This window comes from Ceratotherium simum, chromosome 5, assembly GCF_057802395.1.
Source record: "Ceratotherium simum simum isolate JZ-2026a chromosome 5, ASM5780239v1, whole genome shotgun sequence".
In the NCBI taxonomy this organism is placed as follows: domain Eukaryota; kingdom Metazoa; phylum Chordata; class Mammalia; order Perissodactyla; family Rhinocerotidae; genus Ceratotherium; species Ceratotherium simum.
The window spans coordinates 10,581,166-10,607,444 of NC_141904.1; the positions used below are offsets into that span (position 1 = coordinate 10,581,166).

The 26,279-nt window shown below is 41.2% G+C and overlaps 1 protein-coding gene across 1 annotated transcript in view; it reads left to right on the forward strand.

Annotated features, from left to right (window-relative positions):
* Positions 1-26,279, forward strand: part of SLC9A9 (solute carrier family 9 member A9) — a 539,379-nt gene that overhangs the window by 328,774 nt on the left and 184,326 nt on the right. The window contains exon 12 of the mRNA XM_004419282.3: positions 19,141-19,294. Coding sequence (XP_004419339.2) covers positions 19,141-19,294 — 154 coding nt within the window. The remainder of the gene's footprint in view (positions 1-19,140; positions 19,295-26,279) is intronic.

The following is a 26,279-nucleotide window of genomic DNA, read 5'->3' on the forward strand; positions in this document are numbered from 1 at the left end:
GGGGATGTGAAGTGTCTGCCCACGTGGCCAGCTGGCTTGATGGTTTCTCCTGGGTTTGGCGCCATCTGCGTTTGCTCAGCTGTAGGATTGGAGCTGCATTAAAAACTGAGGCCAGCAGCATGGTGTGTACTGCCAGGGGACAAGAGGAGGTCCAGAATTTGGTGGTATATTTATGATATTCTAAAGCTGGGAGTCAGAAAACTATGGCCTTTGAACCAAATCTAGCCCACGCCAATTCTGTAAATAGAGTCAGAACACAGCTGCACCCCTATGTTGTCTGTGACTGCTTTCACACTGCAGGGCAGAGGTGAGTTGTTGGAACCATATAGTCTACAAAACCTAAAATATTTACTATCTGGCCTCATTGTAAAGCATCTTCACCTTCTAGAATGAAAACAATAACGCCGTCATATTAATGAGGTTGACATTATTAGTTTAACTCAAGGGAAAGGCAATCAGCTAGTTCTTATCATTAAAGAGTCCATCATGATAAATTTTCAGGACACTTGCATATTTGACTATGATGTCCAGAGAACAACACCCCTTCTCTTCCACATTGAGCATTCATGCCATCTGCCAGACATCGAGCCACTCACTGGTAGCAGGTCAGCAGCTTGACTTCAAGGATTGCAGTCATCTTGGGCCAAAGTGGGCTTCTTTTTATAGATTTGACTGGATTTTTGTTTTGTACACTTTTCACATTGAAATGCATCTGAACAACAAAGAGATTGGGTTACTTCCTTATATTTTTAATGCCATTTTTATTATGAGTTTATAATATGGATGATAGTTCCTGGTGTGATGGAAAGGACATTGGATTTTCCGCTGAAATCTTTCTTCTTTGCTTTAAAATGGGAAGCTTGCAATGTTATACGATTATGTAATGGAATCGTAGACGTTCATCTCAAAAGTCACTTTATACCTCTCTAAGAACTTTCTTGAGCAATGTTTTGAGACTCATAGCCAGGGCAATGGAGGATAAGCATTATTGGTCTTTTTTTGCAAATTAAAAAAAGAGAGAGAGAGGCATGGAGATGTTGGGTATCTTGCTCACAATCTCACAACCAGTCAGAGGTGAAATTGAGACTTGAACCCAAGCCTTCTCATCTACATGACACTACTCCAGATTTGCCCTCAAGATCGTGAGAACAAAAGTTAAATCAAAACCATGCCCTTCCTAACCCAGGCCAACCCCAGCATGTCTAACACGTCCCTCATGCAAACCCAGCCCCATCCAGTTCACAACGAACCAAACACGTGGGCAACACCCCTCCCAGCCATAGGTTCAGGTTCTCCACTGCACCCACTGACCCCCATCAGAGTGTGGGAAGTATCAGATGCGTTCCCCACGTGCAGGGCAGTGTTTTTCTTCAAAGGGAATGTTCCAGACTCAGCTTTGATTTTCTGCATGAATTCTGATATGTTATACTTCACTCAGGACCTAAAATTTTAAATGTATTTGCCAGGAAATAAAGTATTTAAAAGATCAACTCAAGGTAACATAAGCCAGAGGAGGAAATGAGGAAGCAAATCAAATAATACTCTGTCTAGCCTTTTCTGGGTGTGTGAGAACAACACCTGCTGAAACCAGAGGAAAGAGCCATTCCCTTTAAAGAATATTTGCTGTATATTATAGTCTAATGTTCTTAATTATGCTTGGAGTGGCTTTGGTCATCCAATAAGAAGCATGACCTTAGTAGCCCTCTGGCAGAATCTAGTTGTCCATGCTTCACAAAAAATTTAGATGGAGCCTGTCTTTACATAGCTCAAAACATGTTTCAGAATCCTTTGGAGAAGGTAAACAACAATGACCCTCTATCTAAAATGGGAGTATGAATTTACACATTCACTCATGCAGTCATCCAGCTATTCATTCAGCAGACATTCATCAACACACTCTCTTGGGTAGGTATTTGGGTGAAAAAGACAAAGATGGGAGCCCTGCCCTTAAGGAGCTTGCAGCCTAAGAGAGAGTGCTTGACTTCTGCCCAAGCTCTGTTCACTAAGACTGTGCACCTCGAGTGGTTCAAAGGCCAGTCGAATAAGAACCAGAACTTTCTATCTTAGTCAATTACACCTACTGTTTCATCAATCCTTTTCCATCATCTTTACCCTCACCTTATGCATGCCCCTTTAGCACTGGGCAGGAGATGAGCTGGCGATGCCTTCCAACGGTAAGAGAATTCACTTGTAAAGTTAATGACACTTAAGCTTTAGGCTCCCTCGTTTACACGGGCACCTTCCAAAATCCTAGGAGAAGCCCTAGCGATGAGTTCTGATGGCATGTAAAGTTTGTAAAAGATATTTTTTGTATTATTTTTCTTAAAAAGGACCCCCAAAATGTGTAAAATTTTCAGGCCCCACAAAACCTGAATCAGATCTGTCTCCCAATCTGGATGCACCTGGAGGTGAAAGTTTATGAAGGGTCGCAGCTGCTCATGACTCATCCCCTGGCTGTGAGCGGGGCTGCAGTGAGCCTTGAAACAAGGGCTGGGAGCTGTGCAGATGGCTCTGGTTCCGCAATGTCTTGAGGAAAGCTCACATCGTTCATGGATAACCCACTGTCACCGCCCCCACCCTCTACCTCCACCTCCACCTTTTGTCTCTAAAGCCAATTAAACTTAGTGAACTGACTGTCAGGGCCCAGATCGAATTTCTCATCTAGCACAGACGCTACTTGATTGGTTTTGTATGAACCAGTAATCTACTCACACGAAGCCTTGGAACCTGAAAACGAGGACCAGTCTCGAGCTCAGGAGTAGTGGTCTCGCTGTCTTCTCTGTCTTGAGAATCTTTCAATGATGCAAATTCTGTTTTTGGTAGCTAGGTTGCAGTTAACAGTCAATGGGAGAAGTTTGCCCTGAGACATTTTTAAGACCTTCTTTAAATTCAAGGCCAGGAGCTCGGAACTGCTCTGGTGTATCGTGTGACACCCAGCACAAAGGGCTTACGAGGAACGCTAAGCTCCCCTGAAACTGCTCCTGTGACTCTGAGCACAGCCCTGGTTAAAGCCAGCAGTGAGCTGCCCCGCCCTTGAAACCAAAGAGGCAGAGCTCTGTGGTTTAAATTACAGGAGATGTGCTCCGCACAAATCAGCCTTCCCATTGATGTGGTGCGTATTACAAAGATCAGGCCTCGTGTTTTAATTCAAATCCATGTGCTGCAATTTTTATTTAATTTAAAACTAAATAAGAGCCAGGAGTTGCTGGAACGAGGGGAAATGCCAAGCCCAACTGAGCCCTGGCAGCCTTCCTGAAATCGTTGTGACTTGGGGACTGTGGCCTAGTGGGCTACAGAGCCTCTGTGCAGAGCTAGTGCACTGGTCCAGACATGAGGGAGGCCCACAAGTACCTGGGCCGGTTGAAGGAGCCAGACAATATGTCAGAGAACATACTTCTCCTGTTTGTCCATTTCTGCTGCACTTTGAAGGGACGTTGAAACCCTGATGTGTCCTATCACGTAGACTAGGAAGAGTTTTAACCAGGAAAATGTGACCTCGGTGCACAGATATGACATAAAACTTCATCCGTGAGGTCACACAGCCATCAAGACAACAGCACCAAGTGTCGCCAGGCTTTGCTGCTGCTGTTCTTCGTAGCCCATTCCATCATCCACCAGCACTCATTAGCATTCAAATAGCTGCCAGCACTGAAGGATTAAGAGAAATCCTTTAAACTTTAAACTCAGAAAATTTTTCCATTAGCATTCATTTTTTCCCCTCTGTGGTGGAAGGCTGCCTTTACTATTCAGATTTTGGAGGAACAGTATGTTCTGCAGCTCATGGAACACCAATGTCTACAGAAGGACAGTTTAAGAGACATTGCCAAGGTGTAGGAGATCACATTTCTCAATGCCTTTTTGGAGAGCCACCAACCAGGCCATGGTCAGAGCTAATTTGGGGCTTTGACCCTAAAGCGGCCTTACCCAGCTGATATATCAGTTACAGCGAGAAGAAAACATAAGGGGAATTCATGAAGGTGTAGCGCGAAGGTCATAGTTTCAGCAGTGCCTAGGAATAAGAATCTGTGTCTATGACTACCCAAGCTAATGGAACTCCATTAAGCTACCAGGACTGTCCCACAACGATTACCAGCCACCATGTAAAAGGGACACTTCCATGATCTCTTGATCCTTGATACCCAAAAGTGTGGTCCTTGGACCAGCAGCTTTTCACATCACTGGGGAGCTCCTTAGAAATACTGAGTCTGAATCTGCCTTCTAACAAGACCCCCAGTAACTCATGCACTCATGAAAGTTGGAGAAGCACATCCCAGAACATCATCATCAGTCTTGGTTTCTGTTCTGAACCTCTCTCTTCAATCCGTTCCTCCCACCTCACCCTGTTTTGCCTTAGACCCTCCTGGATGCCAGTCTTGCCCTTCTTCTTCCATTTGCCAACTGATCAGCATAGCAATGTCTACCCAGTTATTGAATTTCTTCCAGTTCCTGAGCATGACGAGGTCTTTCCCCGTATTCACTCAGGCTCTCCCTCTGTGCAGAACCCTTTCCACACCCACCTGCTTTCACACTTTCATTCAGCTGATTCCTTTTATTCTTCAGATCTTGGGTTAGACATCACTTCCTGTAGGAAACCTTCCTGCAGAAAACTCCTCAAGTCTGGGTTGGTCCCTCTCATCTGTCTCCATAGCACTCAATACTTCCCCTCTCCTAATACTCAGCATATTCTACCATGATTTTTGGTTTGCGTACCTGTGTGCCCCTCTAGATTGGGAACTTCATGAGGCCAAATGCTTATCTGTTTGGTTCACTCTGTACCTCAGCAGCCAGGACACTACTTAAAACTGAGTAGCCTTCCACAAATAGTTGGTGGATAAATAGGCAAATGAATAAATGACCTACAACACTGTCTACTTGACGAAAATTGTCCATTTCACTAAAATGCTGCTTAAGAACTATCCATACCTGTTTTATCAGCCCTGGGAACTCCCAGGACCAGAACTGGCCCCAAAGGCAGCTCTCAGACCAGGCTTGCCTGGTCAAGTGGAAGCTAAGCAACAATAATTTTAAGGAAAGAGATCAACAAATAAAACCTTTGTTTTTTAAATGAGAGAAAATATTTTTCACCTACCCACTTCTGGCTAAAAAACCCTTCCCTGATTGTTGATAACAATAGACATTGTTAACACTTCCTCAGAAGCAGCACTTGGATCTGAGAATATTTTTCAAATCTTTGCTTGCTTTGTGTTGGGGGGATGTGTTTGTTTTCCAACTAAAAATGTGCGATCTCATTAAAAATCCTAGGACTGTTACATGAGCCAGGTGATTTGAATCAAGAATCAGGCTAAACCTCACTTCAGCTTAGGAAAAAGGTTATTTAAATGTATATACAAGAGTTATCTGCGAGTCTGAGCCCCCTGTGCAATAGGACTCTTTCCTTGTCTCTTGGCTTGTTCATACTTCCAGAGAGAGACAGCCTGCGTGACGTCATCATGCTGTCAAGCATTCCTTGCCAGGCTGACCTTTATGCAGCCCCCTCAGCCAGAGTCCAGTGTTCTCTCACCCTCCTGTGCTGTGTATCCTTCCTGCCCTGGACATATGTTGTGCAATTAATTAGGCCACTATCTCTTCCTTACCAGGACAAGACCAATAATCAGCTAATGTGACATAGGCTCAGAACTTTTTCTCCATTAGGGGACATGAGCTTCCACCAAGCCCCCTTCTCTCTTATGTGGTAACCACTGGTGCAGGCATTAGTGAGCAAAGTGGCCAATTGGAGTACATCTTCTGTGGTCTTCAAATGGGACGGGGTTAACCAGCTTACTCAGAAAATGAGTCATGAAATGTTTTAACCAGGGTGTCAAGCAGTCACAGAAAAAGTCATATTGAATAATGAATAACGATGAGTAGCAGCTGTGACAAAGTAGACAAGCATAGTAGGCCCATATGAATTGCAGATCCCCTTAAGTCCTCATAGTTTCAAGTGCTGAGAAAAGTTTATGTGATTATGATAAATTCTGAACAGCCAAGAACTAGCTTAGAACAATGACCAGCTCCGTAGAGTTGTTTTCTCCTATTATTAGGTCAAAATGTTATCATTCTTCACTTAGCTCCAAAATAAATTTACAATAACAATTACTAGCTCTTACATTTTTAAGCAGCAAATTAGATTCTGCTATTCGGCCTACCATGATATTTTCTAAATAGGAAGTGCTGTTTTGGTGAAGTGCGATGAACCCAGGCCTGACTCAGGGTCAGCCCTGTGAAACAATGCGGTTAACCCTCTCCAAACCTCAGCTCCCCTGGCTGTAAAATGGGGACAATAACATTTACCTTAAATGGTCAATGTCAAAAACCAAACTAGAAAATGTATATAAAATGCCTGGCACCTAAGAGGCACCTAAGGGACTGCCACCTAGGTGACACTCAATGGATGGGAATCTCCGTCACTTCCTTTAACCACTACAGATGAGACAGCTGTTAGTGCTCCACAGAGACACGATTCATATCAACTCCCCACTGCTCTCAGGAAAACCTCCTACCAGAGACTGAAGTTTTCATTCCAAAGGTTTGACTGTCAAATTGCTGCCAAGCAATCTGAGGCCAATGCTAAGTGCTAGTGACATACCTGTGGAAGACAAGACCCAAGGTTCCCCCCTCCTTTCATTTAAGGACAATTGTTGATATTTTACTTTTAGTCAGTGACTTACTCCTGGCACTAACACATGGATAAAAATGTGACTCAAAGTGCCAGTTTTTTTGAGGAAAATATATTGTAGCCCTCTCTGGGATAAGTTGACACATACAAAATGTCACTATCTACTTCGACATTTACTGAGTATGAGAAAGTGGCAAGACCTCATAGATGACCAAATCATCCTATATAGTGAGGGAGTGCAGCCAACGAGAGCTTGCCAGGCCCTGAGAGACACTGAGTAATGAAAGGAGACAATCCAGAATGCTTGTCACCTCTCCCACGTTTCAAGGATAAGGTCCTAGGACGATACAGGAAAATAAATAATTTTATCAATTAATTAAGGAACTTTCTGTGTACACTTTGGTTTTTCAGGCTGTCCAGAGTATCACAGATATCACAAATATCTGATTGATAGTTTTAGCCAAATTAACCTGTCCATTGAGGCAAACAAATGGATTGCATTATTTTCCCCCATTTTCTGCCTGAATTTGCTTACTAATGGCTTGCTTGTTTTGGCATTATGTAGACATAACCTTAGAAAACTATCAACACGTGAGCCAAGTTCAAAAACTCAGTCTGTGCCAGGCACAAGTCCCTCTAATTCTGGCCTCAGGTTCTGTGGATAGAGTTCAAAAGAAGTCAAAAAGATTGACTCAAGTAAGTTATATGTGCAAATGAGCAAGAAGCAGTTACATTAAAAAATGCCTTGTGCTAAATTTCCATAGGGCCGTTAAATAATTTAGGAATTTTCAGCATTAGCTCTGTTATACTGGGGAGGTTCAAATGCTGTGTGAGCAACCAAGTCCTTCACAGATGGACGAAACCTCTGTGAGTAGGGTTGGGTCCCAGCCCCAGTGCCCAGCCTCCACTGACAATGCTTGAAGGGTCTTCCAGAAGCACCAGGAAGAGACCCGTGGTTCCACATGAGGGCAGAGAGAGACACTGGGGCAGGTGCCCTGCCTGTGAATGACAGCCTTGCCCTCCCTTGACAGGATCCTCTGTCCCACTCACCACTCACTTCCCTCAGTGCCTGAAAAATGTCACTGGACCTTCCTGGAGCTGTTTTAAATTCCACAAGTAAACGTAAAAGCAGACATGTTAACAAGTACTTGAACACACAAGCCCTTCAGGAGGATTGTGTGCTCTCCCTCCTCAACAGATTTCTTCCTTCCAATTGTTTTTGATTGTTTTCTTCCTGGCAGGAAGCTCATTTTGGCTGCAGGAGGAAATGGGAGTTTTTACTGGAGAGTCAAAAACCGATCATTTTAGATTAGGGTGGCCTAGGCTGGGGAGGGAGGGGGGCAACATGATGTTACTGATGCTGAGGAAAGGGGGAGAAAGAGAGAGAAAAGGCACAGAAAGAATTGGAGCAGGGAGCAAAAGGCAAAACGTCTATTTCAAAATGTTGCCTCAGATTGATCTTTTGCCTAGAAAGGGGGAAGAAAATTTTCTTCTTCACATCTTTCCCTAAAACTCAAATTCTTAAGATAACCATGATTTTTAATCTTTTTATGGATTAAATATTCAATAGGGAGATGAAACACAGATTGATTGATAACCAGCCATACCATTTACTATGTAACTTGGCCACTCCATCCCTCCTAGTGCCACTTTCCTCATCTGTTCAAAAAATATTCAGTGATTCTACAGGGACACGTAGGGTAGAGAGATGCAGGGTAGGTAGGGCAGGTAGATGTAGGGTAGACATAGGGTAGATGTAGAGAGCCTTCAGATAGGCTAATTTGCTGGAACACACAGACTCCCAAAACTCAGTGGCTGAACCACAGTAGTAAATCCTCTCTGGCTCATGTCACAGGCCAGAGTTGGTACAGGGGTGGGGGAAAAATGCCTCTCCTCCAGATGGTGATTCAGACATCACCAGGCTCCTTTCATCTTGTGGCATCATAATTCCCTAAGTCAAGGGTTATAAAGATGTGGGCCCTGGACCGGTAGTATCAGCACCACCTGGGAGCTTGTCAGAAATGCAGATTCTCAGGCCCCACCACAGGTCCACTGAATCAGACACTCGAGGGGTGAAGCCCAGCAATCTGAGGTTGGACAAGTCCTCCAGGTGATTCTGATGTAGCTAAAGTTGGGGAACTACTGCTATAGCGACTCATCATGATTTATAACCAGTTGGTGGAAGAGGAAGGAGAGACTGGGGTAGGAACAGCTGCTGCTTAAAAGCCTTGGCCCAGAAATGACGTGCATCACTTCTGCTCTCATTTCACTGGTGAGAACCAACCATATGGTTATACGTAGCTGCAAGAGATGTTAGGAAATGTAGTTTATGCAGTATGGCAGCATACCGTGGATGATAAGAATAGGTTCTGATGGACAGATAGCCATCGTTGCTAAAATAGCCCTCTGCAGTAGGAACATTATCACCATTTATAACATTGCTCCTAGGGGAAAAAACAATCCAGTGTCTAAACTAGGGTTTCTCAACCCCAGAAACTTTTGACATTTTGGGCCAGATAATTCTTTTTTGTGGGGTCTGTCTTGTACATTGTAGGATGCTTAGTAGCATCCCTGGTCTCTACCCACTAGATTAACAGTAGTGCCCACCACCCCCCTCCCCAGTTGTGGACAACCACCAATGTCTCCAGATATTGCCAAATATTCCCTGGGGGAAAAAATCACCCGAGTTGAGAACCAATGGTCTAAACAGAAAACTTGTAAGTTGACCTTTGGAACACAACCTGGCCATAAGTTGGGTACTGCTCATCGAGTGCTGACTTTCTTCTGATCTCTGTTAGCCTTTCTCTTGAAACCCTCTGTTGAAGATTCCAGCTAGTGGCAGGGATTATTCCACAGTTTACTACCAAATCCACCTTACCTATATAAAAATAAACTCCCAAAGCCAGAGGCATCTATGCATATTGACTCAGAGCTGTGACAGAGCTAATCCTATTTACAATTACCCTTCCTGGCTGCCCAAGGCATCCAAAAACAAACTTCATTTTATGCAAAAATATACTGAAGATATGTTGCATTCCTTCTCAGTGGCCTTAAGTCTAAATGATTCAAGTTCAGGAAGAGAAATAAAGGAGAGAAATTTCTGCTTCTCTAACACAGACTTAGTTTCCAGAGAAAACTCCATGTATTTTTGAATGCAGAAGGCTTTTCCACTGAAACAATCTGTTGGCTTCGCTTCCATGTGATAAAGCGATGTTGAACTGAAAATGGAACAGTGTAGCAAGGTTGTACTATCGCAGAAAATGTATTTGGAAACCAGACTGACATTTTTGCTGAACGTAGTTACCCTTGCAAGGTCATGGGACTTTGCAAGGGTAAAAGCAATACATAATTCAATTGTACACCCACTAGGCTTTGATTTATCAGATTAATGATAAGAATGTGTTAAATCTTTGAAATCAACCCCCTCACAGCACTTGAAGTGAAAGGAAAAAGGGAATTGCAATAGATTATATCCCAAATGGAAAGCAAGGAAGCAAAATAACTCATCTAAGGGACATTTATTTTAAAGGATGGGTCAGTTTCTCGGGGAGCTTTCTGCATCCCTGTCCATGTACTGCTCATTTTCTTTGGGGTTTCAATTGTGTTTCAAAACATGACCTTTCCTTCATCCGCTCATCATGCATTCATTCAATGCTTCAAGAGCACCCGCTCCATGAGAGGCTCCATTCTAGACCTGGGTCCTCTCTCGCTGAGCTTGCTTCCTTGTGAAGGAACGCAGATCGTAAAGATTAAAAAATAAACATGATAATTTCACTGGTGATAAGTGCAATAAAAAACATACAAAAAAAGACCTGGGTGCAAGTGGAGGGCGCTTAATGGGATGGACAGGGTGGCCTGTGTGCGGGCTGATATGATGAGGCACAGCCGAGGCGCAGCCTGGGAGGAGTGCTGGAGGTGGGAGGAGCAGACATTCAAAGGCCTTGAGGAAAAACAAACTTGGTTTACAATAAACTTTATCTTCCCACACTTTCCAGCTCCAAGCTTTCCTCCCATCTTCCCACTCTCTCCAGTAAAAAGACTTGAACCTCTCCTCTTAACTCCGGACTCTTAGATCCAAACACTCACTCAGCCTCTCCACTTGGATGACTAATAGCCATCTTGGATTTCAGATGGCCAGGGCGTATCCTTGATCTCCCCCACACACCCAAACATGCTCTTCTCACAGTTTTCCCCAATTCTTCCAGTTGCTCAGGGTATAAGTTCTTGGCATTCTCTCTTCTTCTCATACCCCTTGTCCAACCTATCAGCAAATATTGTTGACCTTTGGCATTATTCCAGCACCCACCATGCTGCCAACCTGGTCTAATCCACTTTGACTTCTTGCCTGGACTAACGCAGCAGCCTCCACACTGACCTCCTACCTCCAGCCTGGAAATCTGGTTTTCATAGCAGAGCCAGAGTGCTCCTTTCAAGCTACCAGGCCAAAACCTTCCTAAAGTTTTGCATCTCAAAATAAAATTCAAAAGCCTTGCTATTCAAGAGCCTGACATGATCTGGCTCTGTTACCTCTTTGGCATTATCTCCTTCCACTACCCCCACAACCCTACATTCATTCCATTCCAGCCACACCAACCCCTTTGCTGTTACTTGAACATGCCAGACACAACCTTGCATCAGGGCCTTTGCACCTACTGTTCCAGAAGCCTGGAATGCCTTTCTTCCAGATACCCATAGGGCCTCTTCCTTATTTTATTAGAGTCTCTGCTCAAATATCAGTCAACCAGAATAGCTTTCCTAACCACCCTAAACACCACCACCGTCACATAAATGCTTTCTCTATCCTCTTACTCTACTTTGGTTTTCTTCATAGCATCTTACATAGTGTATATCTATATGTGTGTGTGTGTGTGTGTGTGTGTGTGTGTGTATTTTTTCATTTCCAGCTAATCTGGAAGCTCCTTTAAGGCAGAGACTATCTCTTGTTTACTGCTATCCCCTGGAGCCAGAATGAATGAGGGAATGAATGAGTGATACATGAATATTACCACCTCATAGCTAGAGGGTCTGAAACCACTGCAGTCACTCAATTTAAAAGCATTTACTGAGTTTCATGTTTTGGGTACTATGAGAGATATAAGAACTATGTAAGGAAGATGTAATTCTAACCTTTTAAAAGATTAAGAATTGAGGGTCAGGGCTGGTCCCATGGCATAGTGGTTAAGTTCGGTGCACTCCGCTTCGGCGGCCCAGGTTCACGGGTTCGGATCCCGGGGCAGACCTACCTGTGTTGGCGACCCACATACAAAATAGAGGAAGATTGGCAGAGATGTTAGCTCAGGGCGAATCCTCCTCAAACAAAAAAAGAGGAAGATTGGCAACAGATGTTAGCTCAGGACAAATCTTCTTTAGCAAAAGAAAAGAATTGAAGGTAAAGAATAGATCACATTAAACTACTGATTCATCTCAGACTATAATACAAGTGGCACGAGAAAAATGTTTTATGGGATTTCTAAGAAAGAGAAAACAATGTGGACCAGAATATTCTGGGAAAACTTCATGGGGGTGGAACAGAGGCAGAAAGAAGTGAAACAAGGAGTTAACAGTGGGGTCATGGCACAGAGGCAATGATAACAATAATTTATGGGAAGAGAGAAGACCACCTTGTTGGTATGAAAAGTTCTCAGAGGAGCAGAGGAGGTAAATGGGAAGAGGGGGGTGAGGTTCTGATGGAAGGGTTTCTATGGGCCATGGGATGCCACTTACGGTTGCTAGATGGGATCACAACCTCATAAAGCTAGGTTATGAGGAAATTGTCCAGAGGGACATGGATAGTCTATAAGGAGGAGAGGATGGAGGCTATGAGGCCAAGAGACCAGAGGCTCAGTCAGGGGCACAGTCAGGGTGTGAGGTGATGAGCCTTGAACCAAGGTGGTACAGTGGGAAGTGAGAGGAGCCTGAGCTATCATGTAGCTCATTCTCTGCTGAATCCAAATCTTTATAGCCAGAACACTAGCATGAATGACCACATAGCTTTTTAAGTTCCACAGCTGATTCTAATGTGCACTTCTAGTTAACGACCATAAGTCTAATCTTAAAACCTCCATTTGGAGATGAAACAATGCAGAGCCAGATGTGGCAACCACCTTATGATCATGCAACCTGTCGGGGGCAGGCCTGGGAACAGATCCCAGTTCCCTTGACTCTCAATATAAAGCTTTAGGGGTCTCAATAAATTATAAAAGGGCAGAAGTTGAACTTGCAGAAATAGTTACTCAACCATTCCTTTAAACCAGGAGGTATCAATCACTTTTCTATATGTAATCTAGAATTATGAAGAATCAGAACATTCATCCATTTATTGCTTTGTCCAACAAATATTTATTGAGCAACCATTATGTGCTTGGCCTTGCTCTAGGTGTTATGGATAAACAAAGAGCCAGCCAATTACAGTGCCATGTCATATGTCCCCTGATAGGGCAAGCACAGGTTGTACTACGAATATAAGTTAGCCCAACCCAGGCCCAGACCTCAGAGGGGGCTTCCTAGAGAAATCAGTGGCTCATCTGAGCTCTGAAGATCAGTTGGAATTAGGTGAAGTTTTGGTGAGTGTTATAGGAGAAAGAACTGGAAAGAAAATGATTCATGTATATGAAATAGAAATATACATGGTATAGAAAACCATGTATATGAAGACCTCTGACAGTGCTCCCTCTTCCCCCTACTGATTTCAGTGTCTTGAACACTGCACATCGTTGACAATGGTCATGGTCTGGGCCCTCATGTAGTTTAACAATCTTACCTTTTGCTTAATTAGTCTATACATGCAAAGCACACTCTTTTTTTTTTTTTTTTTTTTTTTGGTGAGAAAGATTGCCACTAAGCTAACATCTGTGCCAATCTTCCTCTACTTTGTATGTGGGATGCCACCACAGCATGGCTTGATGAGTGGTGTGTAGGTCCCCACCCAGGATCCAGGCCTGTGAACCCCTGGCCACCAAAGCAGAGCATGTGAACTTAACCACTACACCAGCAGGCCAGCCCCACACAAAGCACACTCTTTACACCTCTAATATACCTTATCATAGTTTATCTGTTGAGAGTCATTTTTGTAGGACATTGAACCGTGGAATAGAGAAGTCCAAACTTCCTCATCATTGCTTTCCCCCACTGTGTCTTGGGTAGTGTGTAGCACATAGTGAGAGTTGCCGAACCAAGTGGGCTCACCTCCGTGAGTTAAATAAGACTCTACACCAGTGGAAGTTGTTTCCCGAAGTGAAGTGTGTTTGCAGCAAATAGGAGGCCATGAGGAATCATTTCCAAAGTCATGGCGTCCCTGAATAAAGGGAAGCAGGAACTTTTATTTCAGTTGGGGAATGAATATTCAAAAGGGAGAGGTGGGTATTCACTTGCACAGGCTCAGTTGGAGAACATGCTTCCACATAATGAGGCCTAAGCTCCTCCTGAAGAGATCTTTGCGTTAAAAATAAGGCAAAGGTCATGGGCGTAGCTTTTGTGGTGAGGATTGGTCAGTTTCAGGATGGTTGGTGGTAACATCTCCTTAACATACAAAAGGAAAAGAAACAACTTGGAAAAATAGTTAATTGCTTCCAAACCCACCTTTGAGTTTCTCTAAGCGCCTAGTCAGTGACAAGTGCTCAATGAACGTTTAGTTTTTGACTATTGCTCTGCACCTTCCATAAAAATGCCCTAGGGGGTACTTATATTCCTATGATTTAAATATAGCTGTATCTGACCTTCACCCATTCAGAACACATTTGCAAGTTTATAACAGATTGAGTTCCACTTTTGCTCTTTAAAGATAAACAAGAAGCTAAACATTTTATGCAAGCAGGGGTCCTTGCTATAATGCATTCCTTGGTTCAATAGTCTTCTATTGTTATGAATAGAACATCAACATAATTAACATAAGAATCCCTTAGAGGCCAATTTTAAATGAAACCACATTTAATTGCAGGTAATTATTTTATTTCCCCAAATGATGCTGACTTTCCAACTGAGTCTCTAAAATATGTCAAATCTCTGCAAAGTAAACCCGTCTAAAATGAAACAGTATAGTCTATCAACACCCAAAAGTATAGAATTATTTCCATTAGTTGGCCAAACCAAAGAGAAAAAGAAAGGTAAATCCAAAGGGTCAAAGTATTCATAAAACAAAATGAAACACAAGTTTTGAAGATGAGTTCTGGATTCCCTGAGTTTCTAAGCAAAATGGTATGTGTTCTTTGGAAATAATGTTTCGCTAAAAGAAACTTCTAAGTCAATATTAATTTTTTATTTCTAGTATTTTGCTGGTAGCTAAGTAATTTATTTTAATCCTAAAGTTGCCTGTTTCCCAAATCCATGGGGCTAGGAAGACAGGATAAGTGTGCATAGAACCTCCATGTAGCAGATAATCAATACAGATTGCCATGGGTTGAATTGAGTGCCCCAAATTCATATGTTGAAGCCCTAACCCCTCCAATGTGATGGTATTTGGAGATGGGTCCTTTGAGAGATAAGTAGGTTTAGATAAGGTTGTGAGGGTGGGGCTTCTATGATAGGATTAATGTTTTTAATAAAGAGAGACAGCAAGAAGATGGCCTTCTGCAAGCCAGGAAGAGAGCTCTCACCAGGACCCGACCACGCTGGCACCCTGATCTTGGACATCCCAGCCTTCAGAACTGTGGGAAATAACTTTCTGTTGTCGAAGCTACCCAGTCCATGGTATTTTGTTACGGCAGTCCATATGGTACTTTGTTATGGTAGACTAAGGGACATATGTATTGAATAAAGCAATGAATGGCCATTGACTTGACAATTGCCCAGGCTCCAAATGTGTGATAATAACTTTGGAATCATAAAGAATGAGTGGGACATAGCAATAGTTCTTATCTCAAGTTCTAAATTAGCTTCACCTTGTACCACTTACCAACCTCGTCTGTCTCAGTTGCATGCTGCTCATGCTGCCAGGACAGCTCACATGTGGCATGTGCCATATGTGCCACATGTGACCAGGGCTACAGGCAGATGATCCCTTCTCCAAAAACACCCTTTTCCTGTGGTTTTTTAAGTGGTTGTCATATAGAGAAGGTATCCACTTGTCAACATCTTGGAGTTTGGCCCTAATTAGCAATGTGTCAACCTGCCTCAAGTACAAGGCAGCAGCTGAGTTCTTCCTTTTTTTCCCCCATATATCTCTATATTGCATCTCCTGTAAATATAGAGAGTTTTATAAAAAGAATATATATATTTTTAGAAGTCAGAATAACAGCTATCTTTTGAATACATTTTTAAACCAAAAACTGCTCATGTATAGATAATTTAGATTTAAGAGCATAGTTATGCTAGTTTAAGATAATAACACATTATTAAACATATTTAGAAAGATAAATGATTGTGTCCTTCCTTGTCCTTAATACTAACATGAAAGAGTTTACAACAAGCATGAGATAACAAGTTTTAATTTTTATTCCAGTCTCTAGACTATTTTTTCTCACAAAAATGCAAAGTAAAAAAAAAAAAAAAAAAACCATACATATTCAATAAAATAAAAATAAATACTTAGAGAGTCTCATCAATGAATACTTCTAATACTCACCACCTACCTTGGGATAATGTTGTTTTATAGACATTTCTAGCAATGTGAGCTTGAGGAAAAGAGAAAATGAAAAGATCACCTTCTATTTCCAATCTTGTACTGCGATTAAACACTACTAGCAGCTTTACCTTGACCTATAAATTCTCTCCTCAGATCCAGAAGTCTGTTGCAAGACTGTTTCCTTGAGTTTCCATTCCCTAACGACACCATTTCTCCTGGAGAGAGCATTAAAATATTCCCCAGTATTAAGGGCTATGAACATCTCCACTCTCTTCTCCCCAGCTGAGTCTAAATGCATGGACATCTCTGGTGTGGGATTTTTCTTCTTGAGTACAGTCATCTCAAGTGTTCAGAATTTCTGATGTATAAGAACTTTTTTATTAATATCTACTTCAAATGTTATTTTCCTTATCTTCAGGCCATTTCCTTGTCTACATGGAGATTTAGAATAATTTCCTTCCTCCATTACAGTTGGTTCCTTGAAGGTATTTTATAATCCGAGTGCATGTTCTTCTTTCTTTCTCAGGCTTCCTTGTTTCAGGCAAAATATATTAAATCTCTCTAGTCTAATCCTCTGGATCTTGTGTTATGCCACTTGTCCCTTGTATATTCTCAGTGTGGAGATAAGAAAGAGGCATTATAATCTAAGTTGGGAACCCGGGGATAAAAACCAGGTTCGTTACAGTGTTCCTCATCCTATCCAGTATCCAACTTCTAAAATTCTTTTAATGTATGAATAAAAATTTAGAAATTTAGAAATCTAGATGATACAGTAAATATTATAAAAAATGGACCATTGACATTTTGTGTATGTAATTTAAACCTTTCTGTAAAAATAACCAAATCACTACCTCTTTGACTTATACTTGATGTCATTATAAATGTTTATTTGTCATTACCTGATATAACAGGGCCCGTAAATGTCTTGCAAATCTGTGTTACCCAAGAGAGGCCTTCCATTTTAACTTTTTTACCTTACCACTTGTGCCTTTATTTACTCTTCTATAAAGTTTATGTCTCTGTTTTTATTAATGTCGCCACGCTTTGATTTGAAATTTTAGCATTTAATCTTTAATACCTCTTCCTGCAAATATATTTAATATGGATTCATAAAAATTCCATTGGCGTATTATTATTAAAACAAGAAAAAAGCAGATTTTAATAGGTTAGTTTAGATCATAGACTTTGTAAAAGTATGTGGTCAGACTGGACTAATTCTTAAATGTTATTTAATTATTTATTAATTTTCAGTGGTCCATAAGCTTGGCTTTCCTTGTTGTCTGACATTTGATTTTTTAAAAGAAATTGTTCCCTGAAAGATTTTTTTTGTAGATATAGACAATATTATTCTAAATTTTTATGGAAAGGCAAAAGACCTAGAATAGATATAACAACTTGAAAAACAAAATATAAGAATCACTGTACCCCATATTAAAGCCTACTATATATCTTCAGTAATCAAGACAGTGTACTATCAGAAGAGGGACTGACACATAGATCAATGGAACAGAGTAGAGAACCCAGGAATAGATCCACACAAATATACCCAACTGATTTTTGACAAAAGTGCAAAAGCAATTCAACAGAGCAATTAAACATCCATAGGCGAAAAAATGAACCTCAACCTAACCTCACGCCTTATACAAAAGTTAGTTCAAAATGATCATGGCCTTAAATGTAAAATGTAAAGCTAAACAACTTTTAGAAAACACTTTAAAAACATATGGGAAAAATCTTTGGGCCCTAGAGCTAAGCAAAGAGTTCTTAGACTTGACTCTAAACACATGACTCATAAAAGGAAATCAACAGATAGGACTTCATTAATAAAAAGCTACAGGGTGGGAGGAAATATTTACAAACAATGTATCCAGCAAAGGACTATTATCTAGAATATATAAAGACTTCTCAAAACCAACAATCAAAAATCCAACAATCCGATTAGAAAAGGAGATAAAGACACAAAGAGCCATTTCACCCAAGAGGGTATAAAGATAACAAATAAGCACATTAAAAAATGTTTGGCGCCATTAGTCATTAGGAAAATGCACATTAAAATCACAACAAGCTATTACCACACACCTATCAGACAGACTAAAATAAAAAATAGTGACAACACTAAATGCTGGTGAGGATGCAGAGAACTGGATGACTTATATATGGCTAGTGGGAATGTAAAATGATATAGGCACTCTGGAAAGCAGTTTGGTAATTTCTTCTAAAAATATGCAAATACCACGAGACTCAGTGATTGCACTCCTAGGCATTTATCTCAGAGAAATGAAAACTTACGTTCACACACATAGCAGCCTTATCTGTAATAGCCAAAATTGGAAACAGCCCAGATGTCCTTCAACAGATGCATGGTTAAACAAACTATGAAATATCCATACCATGGAATACTACTCAACAAGAAAAATGAACAAACTATTAAAACATTCAGCTACCATGATGAATATCCGGAGAAGTATGCTGGATGTAAAAAGCCAATTCCAAAAGGCTACATACTTCATGATTCCATTTATATAACATCTTGAAATGGCAAAATTACAGGAATGGAGAAGTGATTACTGGTTGCCAGAGGTTAAGGAGGGAGTGTGAGGGAGGGAAGTGGATGTGGGTACAAAAGGGCAACATGAGGGATCTTGGTGGTGATGGGAATGAACTGTATCTTGACTATATCCATGTCAAAATACAGTCATTTGGGTTGTGATGTTGTACTAGAGTTTTGCAAGGTGTTATCCTTGGGAGGGTGCGGAGGGGGTGGGCATGGAGAGTGAGGAAGGGACACACAGTAAGCCTCTATTATTTCTTACAACTGCATGTGAATCTACATAATTGTCTCAAAATAAAAAGTTTAATTTGAAAGACTAATCGTGTTTGTTAGCAAATTGTAAAGGTAAATTCAATGACATGAGAACAAGATTCGTGCAGATGTTTATCTTCTCTTTTTGGTTTTCCCTGTAAGGTTTGCGAGGAGCGATAGCATTTGCTTTAGCTATTCGGGACACAGAATCTCAGCCCAAACAAATGATGTTCACCACCACGCTGCTCCTTGTGTTCTTCACAGTCTGGGTATTCGGAGGAGGAACGATCCCCATGCTGACTTGGCTTCAGATCAGGTGAGTGGCGCTGTTTAACAAAGGAAACCATCAGGAGGCATGGCTGCGCTGTTCCCTTTCCTGTGTTGTTGGCTTGGTCAAGAGAACAATGGCAGGTCTGTGCTCTAACTTCCCTGGGGCAAAGCTGACCTTCATTCACATGGTGAAACAATATGGCCCATCACTGATGGAACTGACTTTCCCAAGCGTCCTGGAACTCTCAGGAGGATGCCTGTTTACAGTCTGTCCCTATGACAGACTGAATGAATGAATAAATTCATTCATAAAGATGAATTTATTTATCTGTGAATTCTTCCATTCAACAGTGTTTATGGAGTACAATGTGATATGTTATGGAGTTTACAAAAATGAGTGAGACACACATCTTGCCCTCAGCTACTCACAATCCAATAGGATTTATACAGAAAAACTGTAGTACCAACGAGAAAATGAATTTGTTTGGTATTAATTCCTCACAGCACTTAGGACAGAATTAGGAACACAGGAAACGCTTAAACATATTTGATTAGTGAGCCACATGTTTAGCCAGAGGGATGCTATAGACACAAGTTAGACAATTTCTCACAGGAAAAGGGAGTCAAGACTTCTGTCAGGGCCCCGCGATAAGCAGTGCCTGGAAGATGATTGCTATAAATCTGAAGCATGTAGCAAGCGGACAGTTTGACAAACATGGATAGCTTGTGCCAATTGTGTAAATGGGGAAATCTATTTTAAAATGCTGTTGTCTTTATTTAAGTGTTATTTTACCTGGGTCCTCATTTTCATAGCCCAGAATGTAACAGTGCTTTAGGTAAACCACATTTTATTCCTCAAAGCCATCAAGCATGATCTTGATGATCATGCAGCCCCTCCCTGGTCCCCGCCCATTCTCTGTAAGGCCTATCTGTTCCCATCACATCTGACAGGAAAAGATCCATCTGCCTGGAAAACGACTTCCAAGAAGGTTCTTTAAGACAAGACTCTGTTATTCTGGCACCAATATAGTGCCTGGCACATAGAAAGACTGAATAAATAATTACTACATGAAAAATCAGGTGAGTATAACCACAAATGTGGATTGATTTTTTTAAGCGCTTACTGATAATTTTCTATCCGTTTGACAAAGAGGAAGCAGAAAGCAGGACTCACAGTTTAGTACAAGAAAGCTTGTGCTTAGACTGAGCCAAGTGGCCATGAGTTAAACCAAATACAAAGGAAAAAGAACCTCTTGAAGTACTGTGAATGTTGCTAAACACATAAAAGGGCTTTGACCAAAGGTGAATGGGGCATGTTTTGAAATGCTTGTTGAATTATTTTCTAGGCGTAGAAATGTGACTTGCACTTTCTTTCACGGTGGTGGCTACCTGTAGGCTGCTGTGGATGAGCACACATATTACACTAAACTCTACAGTGCGGGGTACCCTGTGAACTGTTAGTAAGACAGTGGTGTCTTACTGGTGGTGTGTTCAGGATTCTGAAAAACAAAATTCAATAGGTGGATGTATACATGGAAAAATTAGGGCTTGGAAAACAAAAGGTAGAGGATACCAATCCACATAAGATAAGGGATTGAATGCCCTGTCAGGTCAATTAGAATATTCAGAACATGAAGTAGTGAAGTCAACATTTTCTTAAAGTAATTCAAATATAACTTTTTTTCTACTGTTGTCTTTCTTTACTCGGAAGAGTTTGTCCCAGAATCAGTAACATGTTTTATCCTAATGTGTTTCGCTAACTCTCCTATAGTGTTTTCCAAAGGCATCCGTTGACTTCAAATAGATGTCATAGCTTACGCAGTCTCTTGCTGGCCGGATCAGCAGGGAGAGGGGAGTGTAATAATGGGGCTTCAGGCAGCTTAGAACAATTATCCAGGCCACAGGATAGGGCCTAATAAGGAAAGATAGTGATGTCAACCCTAGCATCCCCAGGTGAGGGGCCTGGAGGTCAACTTAGGCTAATGATATTATGGCCTACTGCGGGGCACAGCATGGGGTTGCCAGGTCATGGAGATGCCCCACTGGGAACTGGCTCTAAATGACCCAAATGAGTCAATGCCAGATTTGGCAACTAGCCAGGAGGGGAGAGGGGTAAAGGCAGGGCTGTGATGTATTTAGGGAAAAGAGTTGACGGGACTCCATTTAATAGGCAAGGTGGAAATCTCAGCTGGGAACTAGAGTCTTAATATGAAATCAGAGCGAAGCCCAGTCAGAGAGACCAGAGACCCAGTCATGAGGAAATCAAGGGGAGTAAACTGAAGTTCATAGATATGTGGATACCCAGGAAGTCAACCTCCAGGCACACAGGATACAGGGCAACAAGCTAAGATAATGGCTCTCAAACTTGAGTGAGCATCAGATCTACCTGGAGGGTCATTAAAGCCCAGATTGCGGGACCCCTTCTCTAGAGTTTCTGATGTGGTAGGTCTGGGTCAGGGCCTAAGAATTTGCATTTCTACCACATGCCAGGCAATGCTGATGCTGCAGGTTCCAGGATCACACTTTGAGAACCACTGGTTTAGACTTCCTAACCCCAAGTGGAGATGGGGCTAATAGTAAATACTGCCAGATTTGCCTGGAGCTGTGCAGGGTTGGACACCCCTGAGCCTTCAGTTTCAACTCCTAGCACCTATACTGAGGGAGGCAGGGACTAACTTGAGGAGGAAGAGTCACTGTGTGTTGATTAATGGGAAGGAAATAGAACATAACAGAATAAACATTAAAGAACAGAACCATAAGCTAGTGTGCGTACAGGCATACTTAAATTTGGTTCAACCATATTACAGTGATACCATCATATGTTCCACTTCCCTGTCATGATAACGTTATAAACACGTTATCAAAGAAATCTTCAGTTCCATTATAGCTTTTAAATGATAGTTGTGCATCATTTAGACTATAGTTAGCAAGGCTTTGCTTATTTACAGAGCAATGTCTCATTAACCAACTTTCATGTCAAACTGTTTCCATAAAATGAGCAATAATAAACTGGAACTTTAATAAAATGACAGCAGTGCGGAAACCTGAGGGGCAGGAATGCAGATGTGACATTGAGTGAATTCAACATCCTCTCTTGGTCTATAATTTATTTATACACTTCACATTGCCTTCCCTTCTTGATTTTTTTTTAATTCTACATTTTTTCTCAAATTATTAGGTATGTACTTGAGTTTTTTTTAATCCCTACAAAACTTGCCATTCAGCCACAAACTACCACCGTAGGATGCAGATATAATGTTTTACATAAGGTAAAAAATGTTGGTTTTAATATGAATAGCGCTTGGATGAAAATGACTTTAAAACAGCAATGATCCTGTGCTTAGAGAAACTCAGAATGACCTTTACATATGAAAAAAATTCTCCATTGATTAGGTCTTGTCCTAAGCACATTCAAATTTCTTGTCCTAAAGCTGTTTTATTTTCTTTTAAAAAATAATAAAATATTTTTAATGCAGCATTTGAAATAAATCACAGATCTTTGTTTCTCAAAATTCTAGAGAAAAAGAAAAGACTCCTCCAGTATTGGAGGTTGTCATGCAAAAGAAAGTAGAAGGATTTCCTGATTAGAATCGAGATCTCCTCCCTTCTGCAGAATACATTAGCAGCCATGGTGTGAGGAAAACCCAGCCCCCAGTCTCCAAGGACCAGCTCTACTGTTAGCTAGGAAACAGGAGATCAGAAGTGTCAGGCTTTGGCCTGCAGAGGCCAGTAAACAGTATTATCCACCAAATGATCACACATGCTGACAAATAAACCTCGAAGGCCAACAGGGCAGAGCTCCCTGGCAGTGGCCATTAATTTGGGGTGGTAAACCCATCCTCGGTTTAGGGTAGGACACCAAATGGGTCTAACAAAGTGCATGAGAATGGAGCCCATACCACAATGCAAACCTCTCCTGGACCCCCCGGATAGGAATGCTGGACCCATCTCTTCAAAATATCTGAACCACAGTGCAGAAAGCCTTGCACAACAGAGCAATTCAGAACTTGTATTCCAGACAACATTAGAAAGTGCTGTCAGCAAGATGACTTCTACAGCTTCCAGATTTTGGCCTCTAACATCTCAAACAGTAATAGCCAGCTTTTACTGAGTACTTACTCTGTGCCATATATTAGATAATAAAGTGCAAGACACATAACCTCCTTGTGACTCAGTCTCTAATCTGTGAAATGGAGCACGTAGGGATGAAAGTAGTACTACCTCCTTGGGGTGGGTTGGGGGTGGGGGTAGTTGAGGCCCTGCAAAGTGGCCCAGGGTCACACCACTGTCAGGCTGCAGAGCCAGCCCCCAGCCCAGGTAGCCTGAGCCCAGGGCCTAAGGCCCAACTAGAGTTCTTCTGCCGCCCTCAATAAATGAGTTTATTTCTGAAGCCTGCAATCTACCTTGATTAACAAATCGTTTGGGGCAAAAAGAGATGTACTTTTAAAACCAAGCAGGCCTGTTAAAAACAAACACAGGAAATCTTCCATCCTGAGTGACTGGGTTGACTTGCTCAGGCAGCACAGAAATTTTTCAGTGTAGGTTTTCTCTTTGACTTAGAGCAGTTAAAGGTAAACAAGGGCCCCCCTGGTCCAAAGTAGCCAAGTGGGGAAGTTTGTCCTCAATTATAGGAACTTGGAATTAGGGGAATTTGTCACCCTCACAGCCAACTCTCAACCTCATTCAGGATCCTAAGTCAGCTTGCTATAGGTCTCTTCCACAATCAAACAAAAAATCACACACACTAGCCTGTGCCCATTGTAGAGTGAATAACTTGAAGATAGTGCAGTGTCTCCACTATCATTATTTTAGTTAAATATTTAAATTCTATTTTGGGTTTATGACTTGTTTCCATTTTATGCCATCCTAGAATGCTTTTTTTTACCTACTTTTACATTTATACCCACTGGCTACAGAGTTTTTAATAACAGCCATCACAGGAATGCACACAGAGGTAAAGAAAGAACTGTCCTTAGTAATATTTTTTAATCTTAAACAATAGTACAGTTAAATACATCTGCTTACAGACTTTCTTTATTACCGAGGTGAGGAAATGTCAATTTAACATAATGGAGGAATACATATAATTAAGTTGCCTCAGGATCTAGCTGTGTTCTGTTTGCTTTCATTTCTAGTATCCAGAGTCTCATGCATGTTTAACAATTTGCTTCATTGATGTGTTGATATAGGAAATCAACACATACACTCTGGAGGAGACGGTGTGGGTCCCAACCCTGCCTCCATCTCTTACTAGCTGTGGGACCTTGAGCAATTCATTCAACCTCTCTGTGTCTCAATTTTCTTATCCGTAAAATTGGAATAATAATAATATCTCCCTCTTTAGATTGTTATAGGGAAGAAGTGTTGCAAGTACAAACAATTTAGGGCACACAGTAAGTGCTCAACAAATGTTGCTATAACAATACCCAAAGGAGCAACAATGAGCCTTTTCTTATCCAAACCCTCTTTTACTGCCTTTGGCATATATATATATACACACACATACATACATATAAAGTGTTGCTAATTAATTGTATTTGTGAAAGCCTGGCTTATATGGGAAACAGAAAGAAATAGTCTCTGGGGAGCTTAGTTCGTTTTATGTCTTAACTAGATTCATCAATTTTACAGGCAACTCCTATTTCTGCATTCAAAATGATAAACCTCTTAAAGAAAAATGCTCACGAAAGGCATTATATTTATCCAACAGCTCAGAAAGGTTCTTTCTAGAACATGCTTTTATTTCCCTCTTAAAATAATCTTTGCTTAGGATCTTTTCTGGTATTTAAGTTGCACCATTTCATCAATTTGTATCAATTTTATTATTTTGTACCAATTTGTATATTTGGTATAAATTTGTGCCAATTGACAGCCCTGAGAAATACCCTCTGTCATGAAACATGGGAAAACAATTTACCCATTTGAACGTAGAATTATACTTTATATTTCTTACCCCTAACCCCATTTAAAATTACATTCTATTTTCTGTAGGTTAGTCTAAAAAATGTTTCATAACTCCAAATATTTATTGCTCAAATCAGTCTAGTTTGACATAGTCTATTAGAGATATTGGATAACTGTAGTAACCTATTGTTGACCTAAAAATATCCTAGGTTTATAACAAGCATTATGAATCAGCAGCTCCTAAATTGCTTCCAATGCCACCTGAGTTCTGTAATATGCTTTCTTTTTGTGTACAGAATCTTCCAAGTTCCAGAGATAACAGTCTTTATCTTCACAACTGCCAGCTATCCTCTGCTAGGCATGTTCTTATTTGTCGTCTTTAACATGCTCTTGAGAGCATGTTATCAACAAGCTTTACCCATTTGTTAAGTTTACCAAACAATGAACATTCTGCTCTATTGAAGAGAATTTATTAGCCTGTTATCATTAAGTATCATCCAACATAGGTACTTTACTCTAAGTAGTGGATGTGTCATTACTTTGGGTAATAGATGAAGTCTGAAAAAAATTATTTTTTTTATTTATTTTTTTTATTTTATTTACTTATTTTTTTTCCCCCAAAGCCTCAGTAGATAGTTGTATGTCATAGCTGCACATCCCTCTAGTTGCTGCATGTGGGACGCGGCCTGAGCATGGCCAGAGAAGCGGTGCGTCGGTGCGCGCCCAGGATCCGAACCCTGGGCCGCCAGCAGCGGAGCACGCGCACTTAACCGCTAAGCCACGGGGCTGGCCCTGAAAAAAGTTATTTTAAATGCGACAGATGGAACTTGTTATTCAAAAGGCTGTGGAGGGGATTGCAGTTCTGGTCAAGATGGAGTAAGCATACTTACTCCCCTCTATCTCTTCCACTGAATGCAATGAAAAGCCCTGGACAGAATGTATCTAGGCGTTATCTAAGGACTTTTAAAGTAAATGGTAGAAGACAGATTGGGGAAGGAAACCAGAATTTAGAGTACTATCAAACCAGTGATGAATTTTCCATTTTTTTCCATTTTTTTGGAATCTCTTGACCTGGAATCAAAGGCAGATCAAAGACTAGAATTATGCCACAAGGAAGACAGAAAGAA